General features: G+C 37.7%; 2 protein-coding genes across 5 annotated transcripts in view; one reads left to right on the plus strand and one right to left on the minus strand.

The window, feature by feature from the left end:
• LOC138358002 (hepatocyte nuclear factor 4-gamma-like) overlaps positions 1-9,311 on the plus strand; it is a 37,914-nt gene extending 28,603 nt beyond the window's left edge. For 2 of the 4 annotated variants that reach the window (XM_069315419.1, XM_069315420.1), the window contains exons 6-10: positions 375-524; positions 4,602-4,737; positions 7,148-7,267; positions 7,725-7,961; positions 8,585-9,311. In XM_069315419.1, coding sequence (XP_069171520.1) covers positions 375-524; positions 4,602-4,737; positions 7,148-7,267; positions 7,725-7,961; positions 8,585-8,946 — 1,005 coding nt within the window. In that variant the 3' untranslated portion in view covers positions 8,947-9,311. Of the gene's footprint in view, positions 1-374; positions 525-4,601; positions 4,738-7,144; positions 7,268-7,724; positions 7,962-8,584 lie in introns of all 4 variants that reach the window. The other 2 variants (XM_069315421.1, XM_069315422.1) reach the window with 2 other exon arrangements.
• A 1,146-nt stretch (positions 9,312-10,457) lies between these two features.
• LOC123773174 (cyclin-C) lies at positions 10,458-24,763 on the minus strand. Its single transcript, XM_045766718.2, has 6 exons — positions 24,650-24,763; positions 23,742-23,848; positions 21,410-21,616; positions 19,905-20,028; positions 18,823-18,950; positions 10,458-18,606 (listed from the first exon to the last, which is right to left on the minus strand). Exons 1-6 carry the CDS (start codon positions 24,679-24,681, stop codon positions 18,401-18,403), a joined length of 804 nt encoding a protein of 267 aa, XP_045622674.1. The 5' UTR covers positions 24,682-24,763; the 3' UTR covers positions 10,458-18,400.
• Between the last annotated feature and the right edge of the window lie 2,456 nt (positions 24,764-27,219).

The following is a 27,219-nucleotide window of genomic DNA, read 5'->3' on the forward strand; positions in this document are numbered from 1 at the left end:
ATTACTTATCTGTTATCATTTTGTTAATTCAGCTAGAATTTACCTACTTAAAATTGTTTGTTAGATTAAGGTCCTGCCCGAAACGCTGCACGTACTAGTGGCTTTACAAGATTGTAAATATGCTATGTATTCTCACAAACCCAATGTACCTTCTTGTATATAAATAAATAAACATTAGGTACATGATAATTAAGCACTCTGCTCATATGGATAGTCATTCATCTTGCACTAGCCCTTCATTCACATTTTTTTCTCTCTTTGCTAACTGAAATTGTCCACTGATCTGACTTATATTCTCACTTAAAATTTGTACATACATTCTTATTTCTGCTTCATCGAGTGACTAGCCTGTCCCAACCTTGCCCCTTTTACAGTTCTCTCCAGCTGTTGGGGATGTGAGCATGATGAACAAGAAGGTGGCCGGGGTTATGGATGTGTGTGACAGCATGAAGCAGCAGTTGCTCATATTAGTCGAGTGGGCCAAGTACATCCCTGCCTTCTGTGACCTCATCCTTGATGATCAGGTCAGTTCAACCAACAACTTCCTCCCAAGTACCCTAAGTTGCATATATATATTATCTGGTGCCCATCATATAGCATACTGTGTAGTTTAACACTGAAAGACCATCAGGTACTTCCCATCATTTATAATCTACTAACTTAGGCCATCAGGTCCTCCCCATTACAGTATATATATAATCAGCTATAGTAACTGAGAACCCTTTAGCAATACACCATCAATTACAGCTTATTTAGTTTGTTGCAGTGCTTACTCCTGATCATATTAGGAGCAGCCTATTTCTCTCAATAGGTTGCTCCTCATACATCCAATCGCTTTCAATCTAAATACTTCTCATTCTGCCTACCATTCAAAAGTTCAAGCATCAAACAGTCAGGTAATTACCACTCACACTTGTGGAGGCTTTCTGGACAAAAACCTGTGTGATCTTGGATGATGCAACTCACCGCGACGTGGAAAAAACTAACAAAAAACGATAACAGCACAAAACATATGTAAAAAGACAAGTGCATAAGACAATTTTTTAAGTGTAAAATTACTTAGTAAAATTTAGGACCAAGTTTGGTCTTCAGTTGGTGGTTGGCAAGTAGTGTCCAAATAAATGACTTTTTAAAAATTATTTGAAAATAAATATCATCTTTTGTGTTTTTAAATATTGGGGGTGAAGATATTATATTAGATGGTATACCCAGATAAAACTTTGATTGTTTTAGTATATACAGGCCAGGTACAGAATACTGTACTATGGCATATGGCAAGTCAGTTTCTCATTGGGTCAGATCTCAACATTGTTCAAGATTTCTGAGGTGCTGCCCAATGGTTTGTTTAATACACATCATTACAGTACTGTATTTTGCCTACTGGTCACCAGCCTTAATAGCTGTGATGACCAGCTATTATTAGACCAAGTTTATTACTCGGAAGAAGCAAAATTCCTTGTTCAGAATACATGTTCTGCATTGTGGCTCGATATGCTCGGAACTTTTGGTTGTTGGTGTGTGAAACATCAAACGTCTGGAGCAAGTGGTTTGAAGGTACATTATCTAACTTGTTCATTATTTTAATGAGGTCAGTTTAGTTTGACAAAATTTCACTAAGCTATGTTGTGAAGCTTTGATGAGATTGAGTTCTTTGAGCCTGTCTCCCTTAATGTTCTCTCCTGCAGATATGAGAGCTTCCCTATTGTCTTGAAAATTGGGAATAGCATCACTCGGTATGAATCAAAACCACTTTATTGAAGATGTGAAAGTGTTTGTGATGTTAAATCTAACCTATTTATAGTGATAATGTTTGCTAATATTATATTCATACATGGTACATATGTATTTTTGTAATCAGTTTAATTATACAGTAGTATAACATACTATCAAGTTATAACAAATAAAAACACCAATAATGTTTAGCAGAAACCTATTCAAATTAGATTTGTTTTTTTTAGAAGTTTATGAAATATACAATACAGTACTGTAATAAAAACTTCTATATAATCTTCATTAGCAAAATCAATATATTATTTATATGTAAATTCACTTGTTTAAACTGTGTATTTAAGTATGGTTGATAATTATCATGTGATTAGGGCATCAACAAGATCTTATTGCGGAATAATGTAGTGATTTTGTTTTTTGATTATGAAGTTCTTTATGGGTCAGATACTCTTGAAATTGCCTAAAAGCCTCCAAGGTGCATTGCTCATATCACATCACTACTTCCCATCAGGTACTGTCCATCATGTAAGACCCATCAGGGGAGGCTCACCAGGTATCGGCCATCAGGTACTGCCTATCATGGGAAGCACCAGTTACTCCCATTAGCTATTGTCTAACAAGGTGGGCCAGTGTGTTACTTTACATCAACTGCCTCAAAATGGGCACAAATATTTCAGGCATTACTGTACAATACAATAATTCATATCTTATATTATGCCTGTTAGGTACGGCTTCGTCGCAGATGGTCCATCAGATGTGCCTGTTACATACTGCTCATTGTTTTTAGGTCTGTCAGCTTCCTAATGAGGGCTTTTCAGTCTGATATTATACTTGTAACATCTTTACAAATAGTAACCTTACACTGTGAAGCTTATACAGGATTATTATTCTATCTAGTATCTAATTCATCATCACTCCCACCTGATTCCCACTTCCTCAGGGCATCAACCTGGAAGAAATATTAGAGCAATATAGAGAAAAAGTAAAGATGTACCACATTACATGCTGCAGCAAAACACACACACTCACCACCGTCACACTTCAGCACCCTAATGATTCACACAACCTAGTGAAGTGTTTAATAGCCCAGACATCAGGATGAATTTCTTCCCTACCAGAAAAAACTAGTCGAGAACGTATTACATGAATTCTCATTTTAAAAATTTCAAACATTCATTCTCTTATCAAACTGATGCCATTTATCTGTATTTCATAACTCTCATCTGCTAATCACATTTGATTCTTGCTTCCTCATATATTCACCATGTCTAATTTTTCTGGCCTGCCTCTTCTAACTTTAAATTAACTCATATACACACTTTTCATCACTCACTCATCATCCATTTGTTCAATATGACCCAATAATTTCATCGCTCATTAATCTTAGGATTTACAGACTTTTGTACTCTTAACATCTTTCCATAATATTTTCATTCCCTACTCTATCCATCCTCTAACACTATAAATACATCTCAGACTACTAGTCTCTACTACCAAACTCTTGATTTTTAATTCTGATGATACACCAGCATTATAACTCAGTAGATAAGGGTAGACCCTACATTATTACTCTAAAAAGCATTTCTCCTACGTTAGTTCCTATCTTGTTCTCTGTAATCTAATCTAATCTAACTAGGCATTCATTTCCCTAGCCACCATCACACAAATATATATATATAAATATAATATTAGTACAGTATATATAATCTGCCGTTTTCTACTAGAAGAACAGCATCATTTGCATACGAGCATGCTTCATTTGTTCTTATCATATAATTATTTTACACTTTTCTAGCATTCTTCCTTTTACCCAATCCACATATAAACTGAACATCCCTGAGAACGTCACACATCTCCTACATTAATATCAAACAAGTTACTCTTTAAACTTTTAACTTTCACATATGCTCTACTGTCTTTTCTGCATAAAAACTCTTCACAGCATTTAATAACCAACTGCATTGATGCTTATTACTCTACTTGCAATACAGTAGTTGCATAAAATTATAGGCCTGGTATATCATTAGTTATCCATTGCATATTTCAACCATGATAATAATGCTTATACTGTAGTTGTCTTGCCACATCTAAAGAACATGGTATAGTATATATAATTTTCATCGTTACCAGCAAATCTGACCACTCAAAACTGCTTTGTATTTGATGCAGATGTACAAAATTTACAGATGGAGGCCCATGCTGACAGAATTTGATTGATTGCCAACTTCTGTTTATATGTAGTTTATGAAATGCAAAATTCTTTGTATTGTAAGTTAAATATAATTGCAGTACTCACTAAGTGTTGTAATTATTTGCCTATTGTACTGCTGAAGTATTGACAAAATAAATTACTCCTCTCTTCCCAGATATTGAAGCAGCCTCTCACTTGTCTTGTTGAAATATATGGATCATTCGCATTGCCAAGTCTGCACATAACGATCACCTTTATATCCAACATTCAAGTAGTGTGTTGAAAGAATTTGTATTTGTCATAACAGGCATTAAAAGTACCTTCAGCAGTTCTAACCAAGTACTATTAACCAGCATTTTTGTCTATTATATTCTAGATTTGTATCTACTTCAGCTTCCCATGTGCTATATCCATGTGTGTTCCTCTCTTTCTTTTCCCACTCTTCAAAGTATAAATATTTCCACTACCTTGTGAAGATATTTTTAGTCCTCTCACACTCACTACACCAGTGAGTTATCATCTCTTCCAGATTAGCAAGGCACCAGATTTCTCTGAAATATGTTTATAACCAAATACATTGACCATCCTTCCTTTCCATGCCTAGTTTGAAAAGATACTTTTGCCTGCCAAGCCGTTTTAAATTGTCTTAAGTAGGTGAAGTGACCATTTCGATCTTCCACAGGTGGCACTTCTGCGGGCCCATGCTGGAGAGCACCTGCTGCTTGGGGCTGCGTGGCGTTCTATGAACATCCAGGATATGATCCTCCTTGGCAATGACTGTGTCATCCTCAGAAACTCTTCTGGTATTAATAATTTTGGTGATGAATCTATGATTTGTATAGTACTGTCTTAAGATTTACTTCAGTTGCTTGTAAATCTAAAGTGAAAATTTTGTTTCTTTCTGAAAAGGAAAGGACAAGTATGATTTAAATACAGTACTTGTAAAATCTGGTATATACGGAAACATAGTAATTCAATGCATTGCTGAGTAACATCACTGTAACCAGAGAGCAAATCACAGGAAAAATATTTTTAAGCATAGAAGCCATTAATCCAGCTAGGCTGTAATGAGAATTGTTTATAAATAGGATGGGGCTGGTGCATTATACACAATTGTTGCACTTCTCTTGTGAAGATGAATGTGATAGAGAAAAGTGCTTTGGGAAATAATTAAAAATAGTATGAGGAAAGATTTAGAAGGGAGCGTAGTAAAATTATGCTTTGTAGAAAATTAACGAAGTAATTACTCAGTTAGTGGTGATCCTTATGTTTTCACTGTATAGAATGATGGTAGAAAATTGGTTTGCAAGTTTCAGATATACAAGAGTGGTATGTTGTAGAGCGACAGCTATGTAAGTGTTCCTATGCCCATGTAAATAATGAAAAAAAGATTTAAAGTTCCACGGAACATTAAATAACAGAAATTTTGTTAGCAGACAATAATTTTTTAATTGGATAAATTTTTATTGATTTGTGTATGGGTGTGGTTAACAAAATGGGAAGAAGATTGGAATGGGGACTCATAATTCATCTCTATCTTCACCATACTAAAGGCCAATTGCCTCCACATCTTAGTGAAAACAGACAATGAAAATGTCTCCACTGCGGTCACTGACCTGAGTGAAGAGTGCCGCTAAATGTTCACAGAAACAGAAATGATAAAGATAAACATTAACACAAACATTTGCATTTGTAGAAACATAGGTTAATCTGGAGAGTATTGGAGTTCATATGGAAGTACAGTAAGTGGGATGAACACATTTGTACAAAGCTTCGTGGTATGCACACCCCTTTTAACAATCCTTAAAATTAAATTGAAATGTGTTGTACAATGTGAAATGGGTAGATACTGTAATTAATATTAGACTAATACCTAATACTGGATGAAATAGTCTTATAGTGAATTTTAAGTTAGTACTGAAGGAAGTTCATTATTTTGGGTATATTTCTAGGCTTGCTTCTTGGAAGCTTTCCGGTGCATTGGGATCTAATACTACAGATACACACTGCTACCAGATCTCTGAGCTGGTGTAGACCTATGGAACACCAGAACTGAATATGATCTGCTCATCGAGGTGAAGGAAGCAAAGGGATCAAATATCATCTTCGCACCCTCCCAAAAAATACTCAGAAAATACAAGCATAGCAAAACAAACCACAAAGCTTGTTGAGAAAGAGAAGAAACTGAACAAAACAACCGGTAGTTTGCCTAGCAAAGTACCTCATTGTTCGACCTTCTTTGCTCTACACATCTGGTGTTTTTGACATGGGTCTATCACCATTTGTATGGTAAGCAGCTGGCTGGCTTATTGATGTCCCACCTGCTCTTCTCTCTTCCAACTTGTTGTGGGCTAATATTAGAGGCTTGAGGTTCTGGAGGTTTAACAGGGTCTTGGCAGCCCAGTATTTGGTTAATGTTCCTGGTCCCAGTTGGTCTTATGTTGCACTAAGTTGAGTTTCCTGGCCCACTGTCACTTCTTCGATCTAATACCCAACACCTTTCCTCCTCCCTGGTAAATGCCTTGTTTCTCTCTTTTTCTCTGTGGTTAGTTAGCTTCAGGAAGCCACCAAGGAGCTCCTCCAGAAAATCAGCATTGAATTCAATTAAATATAATGAAATGTCCCTTTCTGGTAGAGCCCCAGTGGCTCCCTGACTCAATTCCTCCCTACCAGGTTCATTGGTTCCTTATGCACCAGCTCTGAATTGACTGGCGGGCAGCTATTGGCCGTCTGGTGGTGGCCATTTGGACTAATGAGTTCAAACGACTGTAGTTTTGGGTGAATCATACTGTTTTGACTTTATAATTTACGGAGTCATTTGCCTGTTTCAATGCTCCATTTTCTATGAACTATGCAGTTATTTGTATTGGTTCACTGACTTTCTGTATGCTTTCCTGACGAGGTTCATTATAATAATTGCCTGCTCCTTGTGCCTCTGTAAGGAGGCCAAGTTCTAGGTCTGGTCAACAGTAGGCCAAATAGGCCTCAAGTGACTAATGTGACCCATTAGTAGGGAGCCATCTCTGTGAGATAACCTCTGGGAGCCACCGGGACTTTACCAGATAGAGGCGTTTCATTACAAAATGAATAAGCGGTTGCATAAATGTTTGATGAATTATGGCCCTGGTATATGAGAGATCTCACGGTGTAATTGTGAATTGTGAACGGATTGTTTCAGTACAGTCAACGCCGGTTTTTTCAATATTATTATTATTGTCTTGTCAGCAGAGATGGAACTCAGCAGAATTGGTCAGCGGATCATGGATGAACTTATCCGGCCACTGCGAGGTGTCCAAGTAGATGAACATGAGTATGCATGTCTCAAAGCTATTGTCTTCTTTGATCCTGGTTAGTCAAAAGTACCGTACTTTCTTTCAAAGCTACAGCTAGAAATACAAAGCTTTGTTAGAACTCACTGTATATGACATGATTCATCAAGTACAGTACTTAAATACAGTACAGGACAGGCATATATCTATACAGCACAGTACTGTATGTCCTTATGAAAATAATGCCAGGTCATACTCTTGTATATAAACACTCAGTATATATATCCCTGTAAGTACTGTATTTAGTGATATAATCTTGGACTGTACAATACTTTGAAATATATTACTGTATATCAAGTAAATAAAAGCACTTATATTTTTTAAGTTTCATATTTATCAGGTCAGACTCTTGAACTGTGTATACAGTATATCTGTCCTGTAATTGATTATTTAGCCTTACAAAGTCTCTCTAAAGATCTTAATATATATACAGTATGTAGGTACAGTACAGTATTACAAATTACATATTTTTACAGTTATTCGAGGTCTGCGTAATGTCGAGAGAGTGAAGGCTCTACGTTATCAAGTACAATTGTTGTTGGAAGACTACATCAATGATCGACAGTATGAGTCACGTGGTAGATTTGGAGAGATTCTACTCACACTCCCAGCATTACAGTCAATTACATGGCAGATGATAGAGCAAATCCAATTTGCCAAGCTCTTTGGGGTTGCTAGGATTGACAATCTGCTACAGGAAATGCTTTTGGGAGGCATGTATATTATCACTTTAATAACATTACTAACTTATAAATGACTTCTTATATTCTTCTACATTTTAATCAACATTTGACATCAAATTAGTAAACTTAAGAACCTCCCCCCCCCCCCCCAAGATGATTTTTTTGTGGAATTATGTAATATTTCTCTATCTAATTGTTGTCTTTTGCTTACTTCTGAAATACATTTGACTCTTTTTTTTTTTTTACACACATACATCTACTGTATACTCTTAACATTTTTGAGGTAAGCCCCATACTGCACACCCGATGGGAAGCAGTGAAGCCCTCTCTGGGCCCTTCTCAGTAACACGTTAGTCATCAGACCACAAAAGTTTTACAGTACTGTACTGTAATTAATATTGGAAAACACATTTTCTAAATATCTTTTTTACAACATTACTTCAGCACACTTTATTACTACAATATTACTGTAAATTATATTTTAATTCAAGATCTTAAAATTTAGTTAATCTTGTTAATCTCTTCTGTGTCAATGATTTGCCACTTGTGTGTGTTTAATTTTCTTCTATTCCTGGACATATAGAAATAATATATACACATTTGTACTATGACTTAAGAATTTCTGTAAATTAACATAGGTTTGTACTTACCAGGAGCAAATGGTGATGCTGTAAATGGTGTCTCAACTGGGTCTGGAGGTGGATACGGTGGAGGTGATGGAGGAATTGGAATAGGAGTACCAGCTCCTCCTCCTGGTGGTGTTGGTCTCCCAATACCTTTAGGAGCTGCCACTGCAGCCGGAGGTGGAGTGGCCATGGGAATGAATACTAGTGGGGAAGCCACACAGATGCCTACTTCTCCGCATGCTTCTCAATGCCTGTCCTCATACAACAACAGTGAAGGGACCAATGGTCATTCAGGGGTTATAACTCGGGACACGACAAAAGATCATGGACAGCACAGAATGGAGAGAACATTTAAGCAAGAAGCTACTGATTCAAATTATGATTTGTGAAATAAAATATTTTTGTAGTTATAATTTTTAAAAGACAGCACCATGAAATGCAACCTCCACCACCTTTGAGTGAGGCATCAGATTAAGTACTGTGACTAGTTACAGAATTTCTGATCATTACTTATTCGTGGGATCGACTTGTTTTCAAGTACAGTACTCTACAGCATTTCATGAATTATTACTCGTGTATATAAAAATATTTATGATGGTGAAAAAGCCAAGTATTATGTCCCCCCATTCAAGCTCAGTTTTACTTTATAAATATTGTTAAAACTTATTATTTCATACCTGTCCTTTAATAAAATAGAATAAGAAAAATTGTATTTTTTTTAGGTTACTGTATACAATATATATATAATTCAGTATACACACTTGTTATTAATACCTTTGCATGAATCACCCACACTTCAATGTGGGCGATTATAATAAGCACAACAATTATAATAATAATAATAATTATTACTCGTCCTTCTACTGGGTCATGAAGAAAGCCGGCCTCGGGTGAAATGATCTCTGTGATGATCTCTGTCTGGAACCCGTAAGTGCGGGACTCGGATGTCCAGCTTCAGGGGCTCGTACTCGCTTAGTTGTGCTTACGAAGGTCAAGCTTTGTCTCTTTGGTCCCGCCTCTCAACCGTCAATCAACTGGTGCGGCCCAAGGAGGCTCAAGAGGCTGGGGTCGTTCTTGGCCTTGCTGGGGTGGTTCTTCTCCGGCCTTGACCACGACGGTCTCCGGGTTTGGAGTCCCTATGCCTTCTTTTATCAATCTCGAGGTAAACTCTGGAGCTGGAGCCCCTAAGGCATTTCGTTGTTGCCTTCAACTTTGCCCTTCAGTTCCTGCGACAGCGCTGAAACCAGTCATATTGCCGTTTGCCTTTCCATTGGGCACTTTCGGCGCCATGGAGAGGGGGGACCTGCTGCATAGGTGACAGCTTCTCACCCCATCCCCCCATATCAACTCATCCTAGCTTTGCGCCCTGGAGAAGCCACTCCAGACTGACAACCAGAGTACAGCTCCATAGTCTCCTGAGACTGATGGATGCCTACTATTACTATTATGGTAGTCTGGAGACTATTTAAGATACAGTGTGTTGGGGGTTTCCCCTCTCTATTATTCTCTACCCTTACTCTGGGGTGAGCAATAGTTACGCTCAAGGTAACTCACCGTAGCCCTGCGGGTCTTCCCTCGATCCTCACGGCGCCACTGCACGCCAGGAGAGTCTCCCAGTCAATCTTAACGGCCTCTTATTAAGAAAGAGTGAGAACACGACTCGATCACATCGACTGTCGTGTGCCCTCCCCAACAATAGGGCTCTACGGTTAATCACAAGGTCGCCAATTGGTGTTTAAGGTGGCCAATAACACCATCAGTGGACTGGTGTATTCAGTGGTAGCCTTGGCAAGGTCACACTCAAAGATCAGGAATCAGGCAGGTACTTGTTGTTATCACTCTATGCTTACAGGTTTAGTATAGCCACAAGATCAATGGAGGGGATGATAAAAACACAAAGAGAGTTTTGTATTTTACTTAAAATGTATGAAAGATGTCACAAGGCCACACAATAATTGATAAATCAACTGATCCTGACTCGGCCGGTAATTCCCACGGATATTATGCGACCGCTAGAGGGCAACACTCTCCCCTCCTCATCAAGTGTCAAGAACAGCTGATCGCAATGGACTCTCCGCGCGAAATTTGCTTGTTTGCTAGATTCACGCGCGCGGTTTCTTTAAATTCTCCAATATTACTAGAAACTCGCACACTCGATATTGGCACAAATAAACCGAATTACTTAGTTACACTGTACTCAGGCTCAAACAGTCTTTTCTACAATCAATTCTACAATGATTCACTGTAATGGTCTTACACTGTTATTTATCCAACAATATATTGTGAAATATTAACACGGGAGTTTTCAGTACTTTCTCTCGTGGGCGATAACGCAATAATTCACTGTACTCGCAAATGATTATTCACTGAATGAACATAGACATATATATGGTATATAAATCAATCATCAATACATGGAAAATAAATAGTTTCTGGGCACATAGCCTAACCTCCAAATACTGGCATAATCTTATATATAATTTACCACTATATGTTCATATCAAAATCTATAGAAAGATATACACAACACAGTAAATTTATCACTGGTTCCTGGTGCCTGTACACACCAATAATCAACATGAATATTACAAGTACTCTTGATAGTACTGTCTAGCACACTGGTGTTTTACCGTGACATAGGTGAGACTTGCTCACGACATATAAAATCTTCAGGCTAGATAATATAGCCAAATAATATAGCTAACTAAAGGGGAATGGGGAGGGAACTAGAACCACCTACTTCACCCTATCCTCCGATGAGAGTCGAGATGTAGCTCCTGGTCCTCGTGTCGGGAACGCCCCCACACTACACGTCGTCGTGTCCTACCAGAGCCTCTCGTCGTCCCACCGTTTAGCGCGTCGTCTCCGTGCCTCCTCACTGCAGGTCCGTCCTCCTCCTTGACTTCTTGAAGGTTGGAGTCGGTCTCCTGGCCGTCGTCTTCTCCCAGCAATGGCTGTCGCCTACGTCTCAGCTACAGTCGTTCGGTTTCCCCAAATAGTCCTCTCTTCCTCAGCTACCCAGTGGCTCTGTCAGCCACTACGCTGTCACGAACTGGTGAATTGCCACAGACGTCAACATACGTCACTGCACGGCTTCACTGCTACTGGCACAGTACCTGACTGGAGCACTTGTTGCTCATATAACCGTCAATTCCCTCTTCTGGTTCAACACATGAACTAGGGAAGACTTCTCAGAGTACTGGCGGACTTCAGGTGACGCGTAAATCCACGGTAGTGGGAAACAGCTGTCCGACAGACAGGACCACTCGTCGCACGTCCGACCTCTATGACGTGTCGTGTCTGACTGCTGGCGCCAGCCCGGCGCGCTGGCCGGACCCCCTTCCTTCGTGACGTCACTTTTACTATGGGAGGTTTTCATTGGCTCCCGGTGCCACACTGCTGTCGGTGACCAATCCGGTGCCACTGACGTCACACGGTTTTGGCGGGAGATCAGAGAGGTAAGCGCCATCTTGGCTCCCTAAAGGGCCTAAACCACAGGCCAAAATATTACTATTTCACAAATTTCTCGGCTCTCCGAGAACACTTCACTCTCTCCCATATATCAAATTGTAGCCTGCAACGTAGAGAACGCTTGGGAAAAGTAGACATGACTCTTACTGCAGGCGTGGGAGAATTATAAGGGGGGGAACTCCGTCACAAGTGTCATGTTCAAAAGTCCTGCTGTTTCTATTGATATGTCATTGCTCCCTCAGGCCTCGAAAAGATGTCCATAATAATGACGATTTTACAAATATAAGAGGAAGCAATTAGAAGATATTGGTGCCAAAAAATTTAAATAATGATTATTAATTATCTTAAATGGGTTAAACATAAGTGCATGCATTAATTTTGAGAAAATATTTTCTTAACTATAGCCTATGAACCAATTACATGTATATTTTATAAACAATAATGAAGTTATATTATGGATTCATCAAATGACGACAAACTTACAGGATTTTTATTTCTAGGCTTAGCTCATTTTCCCTACATATGGTAGACAAAAGAAATAGACAAATGAACCAGAGGAAAAATATAAAAAAAAGTTTTAATTTTATACTTTTATATTTATGACAAATTTTATTACATTCAATTTACAGGAACTCCAACTGTACAACAGTAGTTCTGAACTTAATCATAAATAATCATTATTTTCTAAGAAAATTAATTATTTACATGAAGTAACCGGCATTCTACCACTGATCTGACATTTACCTTCAAGTAGTCACTAAAGTTATATCATTTCAACAGTAGATACAAGGAAATGAGGCAAGTAGAAAAAAATCAAGTTTATATGAAGATCAGAGTGGAAGTGTATATAAATTAATACAATGATGAGAAATGTAAAAGGATGACTGAAGGACATTTCCATTTATGTTCAGTGAAGAAACTGGGGTACAAGAACATAGTCAAAAAAAATTATAAAAATTATTAGATCTAATTTGTTGAATTTTCTCATTACTGTAATTAAAAAAATTATGTCAATGAACGTCATCTTACATCTAACTAATGCTAACTGTAACTGTTTGCTAACATCTGACAGTGTTAGCATACTGTCAGCTGTTTTTAATACAGATCATTGATGAGTGTAATGAAATACCCTTTCCTGATGGACCTCCAGTAACTTCCAAAACTTAACGCTGGTACCAGCAAACCTCGACCCAAAACAACAAGCCTCCGAGACCCATTCATGGCCTACCAGGAATCAGGACCAGAATTTGGCTCACTTTACAAGGCAAGATGAGAAAAGCATGGGATACGAGACCAACCACACTGGAAAACCCACTAGAGTGCATAGGCACAAGTAAACAGGCGACTGTGAGGAAAATTAATCACTCCTAGGTAAACAAGACAAAGTCATTGCTGTGGGGTAAACACCCTGACTTTGATGTGCCTGACTGCCATCAGATGGCAGCTCAGGTGACCTGCAGGAAGCCAGCATCCTCACCACCCAGTTTAGACAGGCTGCAAAATTCAACATTGTAAAGTTTGGCTTACACAGTGTCTACAGTCTGAGGGGAAGCTGTACACCATTCCTGACCAAGCAGGATAGAGAAGCCAAAATGACCCAGCCGAATACACACACACCAGACACTATACCCCACAGAGGGATGAAAAGACTGACTTCAAACCATCACACAAACATGTAGGTATGCAGAGAGCAGGGATCCCAAGAGGCACATTTACCGCTCATCTGCCACTCGGCTAAAGTGTAAGGCTCATAACCATGGCAGTAGGGTCTTTAATATGCACTAGAACATAAGACAATTTCTTTCCCCCTCTCTCTCAATTTTTATATATAAAAATGACTGCCATCAACAGACCCAGCAGGGAAGAACAAACCTCAAGTAATGGCCAAAAATGAGGCAACTCAAGAAGAGTTAACTCATAAAGGAGGCAGCCCACCATCTATGGCGAGGTATAGAGAAATACAAGCCAACTCCAGGAGAAGCAACCCAGGCCACAGTTGGAACAAAGTAGAATGCTACGGCACATGTATTGTGGGTGGTAAGAACACAATCATAAAGCATACAAAAACAATCAAAGCAACGAGCCCTGGTGGATGGGTCTCAGAGGCGGGTTACAGTGTAATCCTCGGTGTTGGGTTATTGCTTGGTGGTACAAGAGTTAAGCTCACAGGGCCTCAAAGAGGATCCTTCCAGAAAAACAGGCTAGCATTACTCTCTCTTATGCCCTGTTGAAAAATGAGAAGTGTAAAAATAGGTGAAACATGGAAGACATTGATAGGGAATACTTGTAATGCAGTATATAAACTTTAATTATTTACAGTAGTGCTTCAACTAAAAGTAACACAAATGTTGACATTTTTAACATTAGTCTCCTTTATCTAGTACAATACCCTATTTACACTTGTATTTAATGATCTGCTGCAGTCACTTAAATACACTCATATTTTTTAGTGTTTCCTTCTCTACTTTGCTTGTGAACTTCTCTTGTATCTTTTTCACTACCTTCTACTTTCTCCTTTATGGCATCACATGTGATCCAACTGGAATCGTGTTCTAGTAAAACCTGCATAATCAATGCCACGGTACTGTAGTGATGTGTGCTTTGAGCAGTTAAGCATCCTATGTTGTGCGATACTTAGGCATGGTCACCCATTCAACCTGGATGGGTGACCATGCAGAAAGCCTCACCCCCTGCTTAGGGAGAAGTCAATAACCATAACAGGCTCCCTGTCCACAACAAGGTATACCATGGTTACTTGTTGCAACAAGCCACAATCTTCACTCATACACAAATTCAGAATTACCTTCAAAAACATTGTTTATGATAATTGTGAGATCTAAGCTAGAAAATACAACTGAAGCATGGTGTTCATACCTCAAAAAACACAAATAAAATAAAGATACAAAACATGCTAATAAATAGCTCCGAGACCGAAGAAAATAATAGCCACAAGGAGTATTAATGTAATAAATTAGCAGTTATTTAAACCCTCAACATCAAAGAAAAATTACACACGTTCAAATGACAAAAACAGAGGCCAAGACAAACATTTGGGAATTCTTTCACAAACACAAAAGGATGGAATAAACTGAATGATAGGTTTGTGTGTGCAAGCACAAATAGAAATTTGAAAACTATATACAGTATGGAAAAGGACTATAGAGAAGATGAAATCTCACAAGATTAGCTCTTATCCATAGCCATACTTGGTAATTATGCACACACTGACAGAAAAATGAGGGTGATAATTAGAGGCAATGTATTGGAGAAATGTTACTAGTAGAGGTAAGGAAAGGTAATTATCAGGAGAAAGCACTAAGCCATTGTGCTTAGTGCTTACTTACTTTCCACGTGCTGTGCTATATAGCACAGCACTTGGAAAGGATAAGGGTTTAGGCTTGGGCAGAGGATAGTAATGGTGCCCAACTATTTGGACAGTCAGGGGGACTGAATACTGACCTGAAAGAAGCAAGACCGTCGCTCTACCATCCAGTCCAAGTGCCACAAGGTTCAATACTAGCACTAGTAGTGTTCAATGTATATACAGTATAAACAATCAACCAAAGGGGTGTACAAAATGATGATAATGTGTTTGCCGATGATGCTAAGCTACTAGTGAAAATAAGACTTAAATGACCATCATGCTCTTCAAGATGACCTTGACAAAATATGTGAATGGAGCAACACATGGGAGATGGAATTCAATGTGAATAAATGCCATGTTATGGAATGTGGTAGAGGAGAAAATAGGTTACATGGGAGATACCAGATGTCAGGAAGATAGTAAATGCTGTTCCAATATAAAAGAAAAAGACAGCCTAGAGGCTTTGAGCAACAGGTCTGTATCCCAAACAAGAACACTGTGTAAGGAGCCGGTGGCTGAGCGGACAGAACACTGGAGGCGTGATCCTGAGTTTCTTTCACCCTGATGCCCCTGTTATCTAGCAGTAAATAGATATCTGGGAGTTAGTCAGCTGTCACGGGCTGCTTCCTGGGGGTGGAGGCCTGGTCGAGGACCGGGCTGCGGAGACACTAAAGCCCCAAAATCATCAAGATAACATCTCAAGATAAGGCGATAAAATAATAAGGAAAAAGCTCAATTTTGTTATGTATTCCCAACTATGCAATAACAGTTTCTAAAACTGAAAGGAAAGCGGGCAGTAACATATGCTATTGATGCAGATAGCAATGGTCGAGAGGACTGGCCATGTAAAAGGCAATAGGATCAGACAAACTCTTGCAAAAGGCTGCTAAAGGAAGGAGCTGAGTAAGCTGTTAGCAAAAACCTACAAATCCTTTTTTAGTAGGATGATAGTAGAACATCCGACAGTTTAACACATAGGTATTGGTCACTGTCATATGTTCAGTCACAGGGTAATGCGGTTATTGTCACATGACGATTTAAACTATTATTGTCTGGGTTTTACACATTTGATGCAAATAAGGATATATATAGGTCTATGATATTATAAGGGTATAATAGGTCTAATAGGTAATGAAGGTTACCTTGACCCTTGAAAAATCTTGCTCTCATTAGTTACTTACTAAGTGAATGCGGTTATCATCATATGACGATTATCATCTGTGGGTGCACATTGGTGGCTTACACCTTTGTTTCAATCTACTCTCTCTCCCATATAATGCCAATTAGGCCCTATGACATCACCCAGAGCCCAACACCATTGTGTATTATGTTCATATCCTTTTCTAGTACTACTCTATATTGGTTGTAATGGAGTATACCAGGTAAACCAATCATTATTTAAAACATTATCATATGTTAGTAAATGATGTGATTTATCAAGTTATTCAACACACACACACACACTTGTAAATAAAGAAAAACAAGTGGTGAAACATGGAAGAATAACACAGGAAGTGTCAGCAAAGTCGAGCACGAGGTGTTGACAGCCACCACGCGACCTTCCAGAGCATTTCCACCCAATAAAATCATAAATATTCACTTATTTTTTGTGTTTTTCTTAAATTTTGCATATAAATTAATAATTCTATAATTAGATTTTTGTGTGCATAGGCAGGCATGATTATTTTTCCATAGCCACTGCACAAGGGTTAAAAATAATGAGATAGACCTTGTAGTTAAGTAGTGCCTATGTTTTAGGGAGCACAAAGTTTTTGACTATGTAATGGAGAAGATACTAAGAAATTCAACAAGAGACCACTTGGAAACCATGGGCTTTGTCATGGAACTACCAACATGGAGTGAGAAGGCACAGCCTGTCTAACCCAAGAGATTTTAACGATAGGAAGATGAAGATCAAGCTAGAAATAATTGTGCGAGTGAACTGTATATGTCTACATTGCCACAAGGTTCTGTGATATGGTGCCCCATAGGCAAATATCTTATAACTTATATAATAAAAAGGCAGGCTGGATTATCTGAGTGGGTATTCCTCTAGGTAAGGGTATACTGATGTCATTCTTCAGATCCATGCAGTTCTTGTTATATGTATATGATCTACCTAGAGAAATAGAATCCATTTTATCAACATTTGCAGATATCACCTCAATGTACGGAAAAGCTAATGCAAACTATAGGACAAAAAAGCAGGAATTGCATAACAAGAACTTACTGAAACTTCTTCCTAACAGCTTCAAGCCATAAAGGAAAAAACCAGCGTTGAATGTCATGAAATACTATTTTCTGGGTATAGCCCTGTCAGCTCCATGGAGCTATTGGACTGGTATTAGCTAATATTAGTAATATTCTGGTTAGTGGTCCAAGGTAGGCATGACAACGCCACATGACTGAAGCCTCGTACTAATATTAGCTAATATCAGTCCAATAGCTCCAGAGAGCCGACAAGGCACCCCCACAGAAAACACGTGCTCTTTTATACCAATAAATCCATTGCTGAAGTGCACATAAACAAGACAACCTTGGTAGCAATGTGCAAGGTAAGCAAATGAAATAACAGCACAAAGGATGTTAAAGTCAGAAGGTTTGCCAACAGGATCTCCCATAATTAAAGGAGCTGTGCGATGAGGACAGGTGGAAACCTAAATCGTACATAGATCATGTTCATTATCTATGTGCGTACAGTCCCAATATGTATTGTACAGTGCCAATATGTAGTTAAAAGTAGTGGTGAGTGCAATGAATATTCCTCATTTGCAATTAAAAAAATACTCTACTAGCATTTACTAATAGTCATTAGAAATAGAAAACAAAATGAATAAATTTGCAATGAAGACCAGAGAAACAATAGCAATAGATAATACGATACTAAAAATTTGTTTTAAAGGAAAACTTTTAAAGTTTAATCCTCCTCTTATCTGATATGAAGTCTTCACTTGAATGACCAGGCTCTACTGTCACCTTCATCAGACTTCATATATATTTGGCTCTAATCACCGAGGAACTGACTGGGTATTGGGTTTAGGCATCTTCTGCAGCAATCCTTGGATTTCTTTCCGCTCATCGTATGACTTCCAAAGATCGTAGAGATTCAATATGTAGCGGGTGATCTCCATGATGCGATCCAAGTCCGTGTTTAATTCTGCAAACCACTGTTTGCAGTCTTTTTGATGAACCACACATGCCATGTGAATGCAGGCTGTAAATATTAAAAATCTATTCAAAATCAATTTAAAATACATTTCTTTTATTTTTTATTCAACAATTTCCGTCTTATCAAGCACTACAGAATTTTCAAAATCTAGGAAATTTGCCAAATTTTATTGTTAAAATACTGTACTGTATACAGATAAGAATTACTATCTCTATAGCCACAGAATAAGCTACCAAAAAGTTTAAAAACCTTTCAACTTACAGAGAGCAATTTCATAAGGTGGAAAAAGTAGGCAAACATCAGTGCGTAAGGAGTCATTGACAATCCGCCATGCCAGCTGCAACACTTCGCCCTCCCCACCAAGATCTTGCATATATTGTACTAAGGGTCTGAAATATATCAAATAAACAAAAACATTATATATACTGTAAATATACAGTATAGGCATCCCTCTCTCACCAGTACTGAGTATTCAAAATTTTCTTCTCCAAGGCTATGGGTATCTACACTTGCACCAGAGGTGGTACCCCTTTTAGGTACTAGTACTGTAAATATATATACACATTAATACAGACAGGCAATATAATATAACCCTTGACACAATAATAGTCTTTATTTAAACTGTTGTTACAAATTTTACACCTAACTGGAAGGGAGAAAACCAGCATAGGAATTTTATTTTAGAAATAGAAAATTAACTCATAAATTCTCTATCACTACCCCTACTTAGTGTTGTATGTGTGTGCTACAAAAATACACAACACTAAATTAATAATGAGGGAAATCTGCAAGTTCTTTAGCCTCATTGTTTAAAGTACTTTACAAAGATTGTCTTACTTTTAATTTACAGTATTTATTTTCTTCCCTTCTGTTAGTGTGATAACATAATGTGTTTGATTATGAAGCTAATGACTGACCTCTTTAATAATGTCCCAAGACAATACATGTATGTGCAATACTGATATTGAAAAACAGTTCTTTGTCTTGATAAAGGGTAAAAAAAATAATTGGATATCCTTTCTTAAAATAGCATTTGTGGGACATAAACCAAGACAAACTCATCTCTCAAAATGAAAACAAGGTATGCAAACTTTATGAAAACAGGTTTAGTGGTTTTATTATGCCTAAAAATACTTGTATTGTTTTAAAAACTTTATTAACCTTTCAATTTCAAGTCTTATTAAATTCATATTTAAGGAAATATTGCCATACAACCTTATATGAAACAAAATACTATACACTACTGATGGCAGAAAATCATTCACTTTACATAAGAGCAGAAACTCCAGAAATAGAAGGAAAGAATAGCCTATTAAACAAAAAATAATTGACACCTTTCTTACCTGTAGGGCTGGTAAACTATGAGGCAGCAGTCCATACTCTCTAGTAAGTAAAATTCACATTCTAGTATGTTGTTAGTCCGGTAAGGGAACTCCGAGTTGTATGCATAAGAAAACTTGTTCTTCACTGAAAAGTAATATTAACTTCAGTTATAGCCTGGTCAAAAAACATTTGCAATAACCTATATTAACCACCATCAAGTACAAAAGTTAAATCAATCCATTCGAATATGCAACATACAAGACCTAAGGGCAGGGAACGACCGAGACAAAGAAGGTGGTACATAATCCAAAATTTAACAAACTGTCAGAATACAGGCATGTATGTTGATGTATGTAAAAGTAAAACAAGCAGAAGACCTGTTGAAGAAGGCCAAGGACTTAAAGAAAGTTGAACACTACAAGAACATAAAAATTAGGAAAGATTTGTTAAGGAAATCTTAAAATTTAAGATTTAAGTTAAGGATTGTTTACAACTAAGGCAAATATAGAAAACTAAATAATAACTATATGACTACGACAGAGCAAGAAAATGTAATCGGGTAAAATGCAGCAGTAAAAAGAAAGCAGCTATTCTCTTTTCAGTCACTAGACTGAAAAGAGAATAGCAAAGTCACCCAAATTAAATTTTCACTGTAATTTGCATAAATATGTAACTATTACTTGCAGCATTAGTTGCTTACAGTACTATACAATTATCTACAGTAGTGTGTAGTTATTTACCATACTTTGAGCTCAGTTACTTACAGTACTGAGCTTAAAACTATTAGAACTATGGAACATGATAAATAAACTATATTATATGAAGCAAGATTTTAAACTTGCAATAGAAGACAGACTTTGGGAAAGTAGAAAAAGCAATTTAGATCACTTTTGGCAATGTGTACAACCTTTTGTTAAAAAACACAGAAAAATAAAAGAATTTCATATGCTAAATTAAATGATTGTGGATGACTGCTAAAGTGTGATGGTGTTTGTTTATCCTCGATGCTACATAATGTGAATGATACAATGAATGGATGTGCAATGTACTTTTGTAATATCTGTATTCTTCTTTCACTTTATACCTTGTTACAATGGATGAAAATGTAGCATAGTCTAACAAGCCTTGACTCCTTACATTAGGTACAGTATACTGGGGTACCAGGTGGCACAAGCGCTGGGAATAATGAGGGTTTTGAAAACCTTTCCACGTAACTGTTAGGAATGTAGCAGGCTCTTCCCCCAACGTTGCAGTTGCAGGGTTAACGTTTGTGTTTCATTGCCTAGCCCAGTGATTTATATTTAAAATAGTTGCATGAATGTTCATTTCAATAAGGAAATAACTGTATTAAATAAGAAAAGGGACAAAATATGTAAGAAAACTAAGAAAAACCATTTAGGAAAATTAATAAATAAGCAAGAAGAATATGATGCCTCAACTAGGTTTGAGAAAAAAGGGACATCACACTTTTTGTTTTTTTTGCTTCAAAGAAGGAACTTTTTAAACAAATCATTTGTTGGCATACCTACAGTCTGACAGGTGGATATTAATCTGCTATTAGAAATGACTCCAAATTCTTCCACCTTGGATGAAAGGAAGACACTGGTGGGGGCTAGAAGAAGAGGATCAATGCACTTGAGAGAATTTCTTGCATAGAACCGCTTAAGGAAAGTTGTTGCTGTGGCGATAACTTGCTGTCTCAATTTCAGGGTCTCGCCAAGCTGTTGAATAACTGAAATACAACGAATATTAAAAGGTGAAGTTTACCTTTATTTTTTACTACTTTAAAACCTTATTTATTAAAAGGACTTTCTTCCATGTGTTCTTTATCAGCTGGAAAGTTCAATAGATATAAATTTAGAACCCATTTACAAACTCTCCAATGCTCAGGGACCAGAGGTTAGGCATTATTATGCAGATTAACGTTGATAAACTGATCAAATGTTTGTGGCCAGAAACACACCACAATATATAAATATTCATTACAGTTCAATATATAGACTATATTTACGTGCCTACATGACCACCGTCTCCAATGTTCATAGCAAGGACAGAAAGTCAGTGGCTTGTGGAAGGTCACGCTATTCCTGACGATTCAAGCTGTATTTTGAGCTGAATCTCTGTCTTAGTATTTTAGTGGGCACAAAAGTATCTCCTGTTATGGGTGAGAAAGCCTCTTTTCTGTCCTATATTGAGGCTTGGTGAGCTTGAAGCTATTTTCTCCTGTGTGAACCATTAAATCCTTTTAAGAAGTGGTTTAGATTTTACTTACCATAAAATGTCTGACTAACAGGATTTGACACTACACATTAGATACTTGATGGTTCATAAAACTGTGACTAAGGTGGCACCTTCTGACTTTCTATTTGTTGTAGGATAAATATTCACATATCATGGCATAATCTAATAATTAATATTTCATAACACTAAATGAATCTGTAATCAACAGGGTAAAGATTCATGAATAATGATAAACGAGACAACATTTACATGGGTATAAATTCTAAATGGCAACTGCTAGGACTGCAGTCCCCCCCTTCCTCCCCCACCACACATCATCATACTCATCATCCCATTTCCCATTTTCATGGGGTGGAAAGGCATCAGCCTAGAGAAAAAAATAGAAGCAGCGTAAAAAAAGAAAGTAAAGAATATTTATAAAAATCAAAGTCTGAATATAATGAAACAACCTTTCCTGTATTTTCTCAAATTATAAAATTTCATCCTATCAAAAAAAAAAAAAAAAAAGAGTAATTCTTAAAAGAATAGCTACATTCCCCACTCAATTGATAAAATAGTTAATATTCCAGCATTAGCAAAATTTCATTCTGATAATAAATTACAAACCCTAAGAAATTAATCCAAGCCTATCTTACCTTAACAAAATAATAATTAAATTAGGCTTTACAATTAAAGTATTCATTGAAATAATAAAAGCTGGGGCACTCAATAGCTTCCTGAGCTAAGAGCTTCTCTAGCCATGCCTTGAAATGATGTTGTTTGGGATGGGTTGGGATGTTGTTCCTGGGACATGTTAAGTTCTTCCAGCCCATCCTCTTTTCTAGTGGGGTAATGTAGTGTTGTCAGAGGCATTAATTAACAGTTGATGACCCCTATTTTTCCACTGGGTATTGGCTTCATATTAATTATTTCCCAGATAAGAAACTTATGTATGCTAATGTTTGCCAATGAATCACAGAAGGAGTGAAGGGAACTTTAATTGACTGAGGTTATGAAGTAACATTGATCAAACCACACACTAGAAATTGAAGACGACGACGACATTTCGGTCAGTCCTGGACCATTATCAAGTCTATTGTGATAATGGCAATCTACTTGATAATTGTCCAGGACAGACCGAAACATCGTCGTCTCTTCAATTCCTAGTGTGAGATTTGGTCAACATTCTTCAGCCACGTTATTGTGACTCATCATCTGCTTATGAAGTAACTCCTGCTGCCCCAGAACATAATGCAATACCCACAAACCACAGGTATTGCTGTGATACTCTTTGAGGGGATAAATCTTGAAACATATGGTATTTGTTCAGATAATGCATTTCACTTTTATAGTCCAGTGTTCATTTAGTATGATTATACTTTAGTCTAAAATCTTTTAAATTTCCTCTCATTTAATCAGTTTCCTAAAAATTGTATTTTCCTCATTTAACTCATTTAATCAGTTTTTTATACATCAACAGAAACATGAATCAGTCAATTTTTGTTTAAGTACTGTAATGAGTAACTTATAAACAATGCATATAATTCACCAAAAGTCTATGTGATTTCACAAGCATATGTAAACTCATGTCATTTATAATAGTACAGTATTTGAGATAAAACAAAATAGTGACTTACAATTGGCAAAGAAAATCATAACTTTATGATACTCCTCCTCAGTAAGTACCTCCAAGTCTGCCCGACGCTCTTGTATTAGGTCTTGACTATCCAAGAGCCACTGTTGACTAAAAAATTATTTGTATCATAAACATATTCACATGTGCATGTTTGATAAGGTATGGTTTGAACCAAAATACTGTATCTGGTTCCTACTAACATGTTTATAAAGCAATTAACCCATAACTATTTCAACATGGAGGATAAATGCTAAAGAGAAGACACTGGATATAAAACAATCATCATTAGTACCTCAAAACCCACTTTCATGAAGCTGCCTGGAGCTCTTGTTTCTAGAACAACGACACATCCAAAATTCAGATCACATAGTTCTGGTCCCAAGCCGGTCTAGAGTACTGCCTCTAGGACAGGCAGCCAGACCTTGCCCAAGATGGAACCCCCCCCACAACAGTTGACTAGCTCCCAGGTACCTATTTACTGCTAGGTGAACTGAGGGATTTGGTGAAAGAAAACATTTCCAACCACTTCTGTCCTGCCTGGGATTCATCCCCCAGGATATTTGATTAAGGTGAGAACAAACCCAACTACCGATTTTGTTAGTACTGTAATTGGGTTTACGGGAAGGCCACCCCATACTCCCACCCAAGCCTCCACTAGCACCCAAGACAGGGAGGTTTAACTTTTTCGCTAATATGAAAGCATTAATGAGCCATGAACTTCAATTTTATCACTACTATAGCTTAACCAATTATGTAATATATCAATTTACAATTTGAATTGTGCGAGGCGAACCAAATAGTTACATTAGGACTAAAATATGAAAACCCTACAGAAACATGAATAAATTCCAAACAAATTCAAATAATTTAACTCATCTACTGGTTATTGAATACTTAAGAAACACTTACTAGTGAGCACTTTGCCAGAAATTACCAGCCATGATGTATGTTTTGATAGAAAATTACTAGCGAAAACTACGGCCAACGGCAGACTGAAGACTGTTGTTTTGGGTCGGTTACAACAGTATTTACTGAAGCGATGGTCTAAATATATTTTTAAAGAATTTCTCAAAAGTATCATTTTATATTTTAAAAATTATGAAATTAGTATTACTGATTAATTAATCAAAATGTGAGAACCTTTTTAAACCAGTTCAATTATAAAAAAATATATTACATTTCACACAAACTAGTCAGTGCTGGGTCAAAGTTCCCAACCAGCTTTTGGAAGGGGTCAGGATAAGGATTTGGGATGGGACGGGGGGGGGGGGGGAAAGGGCGCCCAACTACTTGGATGGTTGGGTATTGAACGCCGACCTGCATGAAGCAAGACCTTTGCTCTACCGTCCAGCCCAGTGAAGGATTGCGGAGTGTAGCTAAAAATTAACTTTCTTCAAATATCCCCATCTCACAGGCCGCATCTATTACCAGCACTATAGCAAAATCTGGGTAGAGCACAATAATTTTTTCCAATATTCATGTGTATATGAAGTAGTCACAGAGCTGAAAGTAACTCATACCATTTGGTCTGATAACATTGGTAACAGGACACTCACAGATATAGTGTTAGAGAGTATATGCCCCGGCTGTTGTTCACACAGCTTACAATTGGAATGTTTACCATAGTGGGATTCATTACCTGCAGCCACCTGCCATAGATACATATCCCACCTAATTCTGGCAATTACAATGCCACACTCTCTAGTGGATTTTTCGTGCTATCTGTATATATAGTTCTTGTTTTTAAACATATAAATATATAGCGTTTTATACAAAAAAACATATATACATACGTGCTTTCTGCCCTTTAGAGTAACTGCTCTTCCTGACCAGCGGGAGGTTGCTATAGATAGGTTCATTAAACATGATAACGTTGATGCTCTTGCAATGCTTCTAGTCAGTATTGAACACTGCAGTATATAATCTTCCACTTTCAAACATATCCCTAAAATTAATGTGTCGTCAGAAGAGAGCTCTCTGATGAAAATGAACTAGATCTAGATATCACAATGACTGGTGTTAAAACCACGCAACTTAAAACAGTTAGGGCTGTCAAAATCAATCACTAACACTCGAAGAGCAACACAAAACGTCCGCCAGACAGTGTAACGTTGCAACTGTTAGAATTAAGCTTGGATATCGTTACCCATGGCAGGCTGGAACTACAGGAAGTAAAACTATACCAACAGAGAGCACTTCAGAGCTAGGACACCCTCTTCAGCAACTTATATATATGAATACGGCTCATGTTATGAAAGGTTTTATATGAAATGGCATGATATACTTATAGAGCTTTGCAACTGTTCATTAACACGTGGATATTAGCAGATAGTCTTAAAATTCGTTCGTTTTGTCGGGAACTGGAAGCTATAGCCTGTACTCACCTAGTTGTGCTTGCGGTTGAGCTCTGGCTCTTTGGTCCCGTCTCTCAACCGTCAATCAACAGGTGTACAGATTCCTGAGCCTATTGGGCTCTATCATATCTACACTTGAAACTGTGTATGGAGTCAGCCTCCACCACATCACTTCCTAATGCATTCCATTTGTCAACCACTCTGACACTAAAAAAGTTCTTTCTAATATCTCTGTGGCTCATTTGGGCGCTCAGTTTCCACCTGTGTCCCCCTGTGTTAAATAGCCTGTCTTTATCAACCCTATCAATTCCCTTGAGAATCTTGAATGTGGTGATCATGTCCCCCCTAACTCTTCTGTCTTCCAGCGAAGTGAGGTTTAATTCCCGTAGTCTCTCCTCGTAGCTCATACCTCCCAGCTCGGGTACTAGTCTGGTGGCAAATCTTTGAACCTTTTCCAGTTTAGTCTTATCCTTGACTAGATAACCTAATTGTATATCTCCTGCTGTTTAGCAGTAGATCCCGCCTGTCCCATTACCACCTACTTATCTGCATGCTTCAACACCAAAATTCAACATCAACGACAGCAACAGTACGTGCCCACAATATATGGATGTCTACACACCTCCTCCTCCCCCCTCCCCTCCACCCTGCAGCACCTGTGACACCTGCTGTTTCGACGGGGACCAGACGCCACCAGCCAGCCAACGATCGTTTACCTGCCGGCTGATTGTTAAACTCCAGAATTTGTGCCAACTATGACGTCATGCCCCATATAACAGGGCTTGCCAGCGTCCAGCTCAACAGACTACCCTTCGAGTGCTCTCAGCTGTAACATCTACTCTCGGCTCCCCCCCCTCCCCCCTGGGGTGACGGTAGATGCCCACAGCATTTTGTGTAAAGTATTAACCTGCACCATTATTATTTAACATAAATTTCACGTGTATATTTCTCTTTTGTTTGTGTATAAGCCAAGTGGATAAGGGGTTTTGTTTTCATTGTTATTTATTATGTGTAAAATTAGTCATTTTTTATTATATTAATGTTTGAAGTTTTTATTCACTTTGGCTTTTCGTAGCTCTCACACCGTAGACGTATCAAGCAGTTTTTTCTTGTTTTATTAATGTA

This window comes from Procambarus clarkii, chromosome 81 (assembly GCF_040958095.1).
Source record: "Procambarus clarkii isolate CNS0578487 chromosome 81, FALCON_Pclarkii_2.0, whole genome shotgun sequence".
Classification (NCBI taxonomy): Eukaryota; Metazoa; Arthropoda; class Malacostraca; order Decapoda; family Cambaridae; genus Procambarus; species Procambarus clarkii.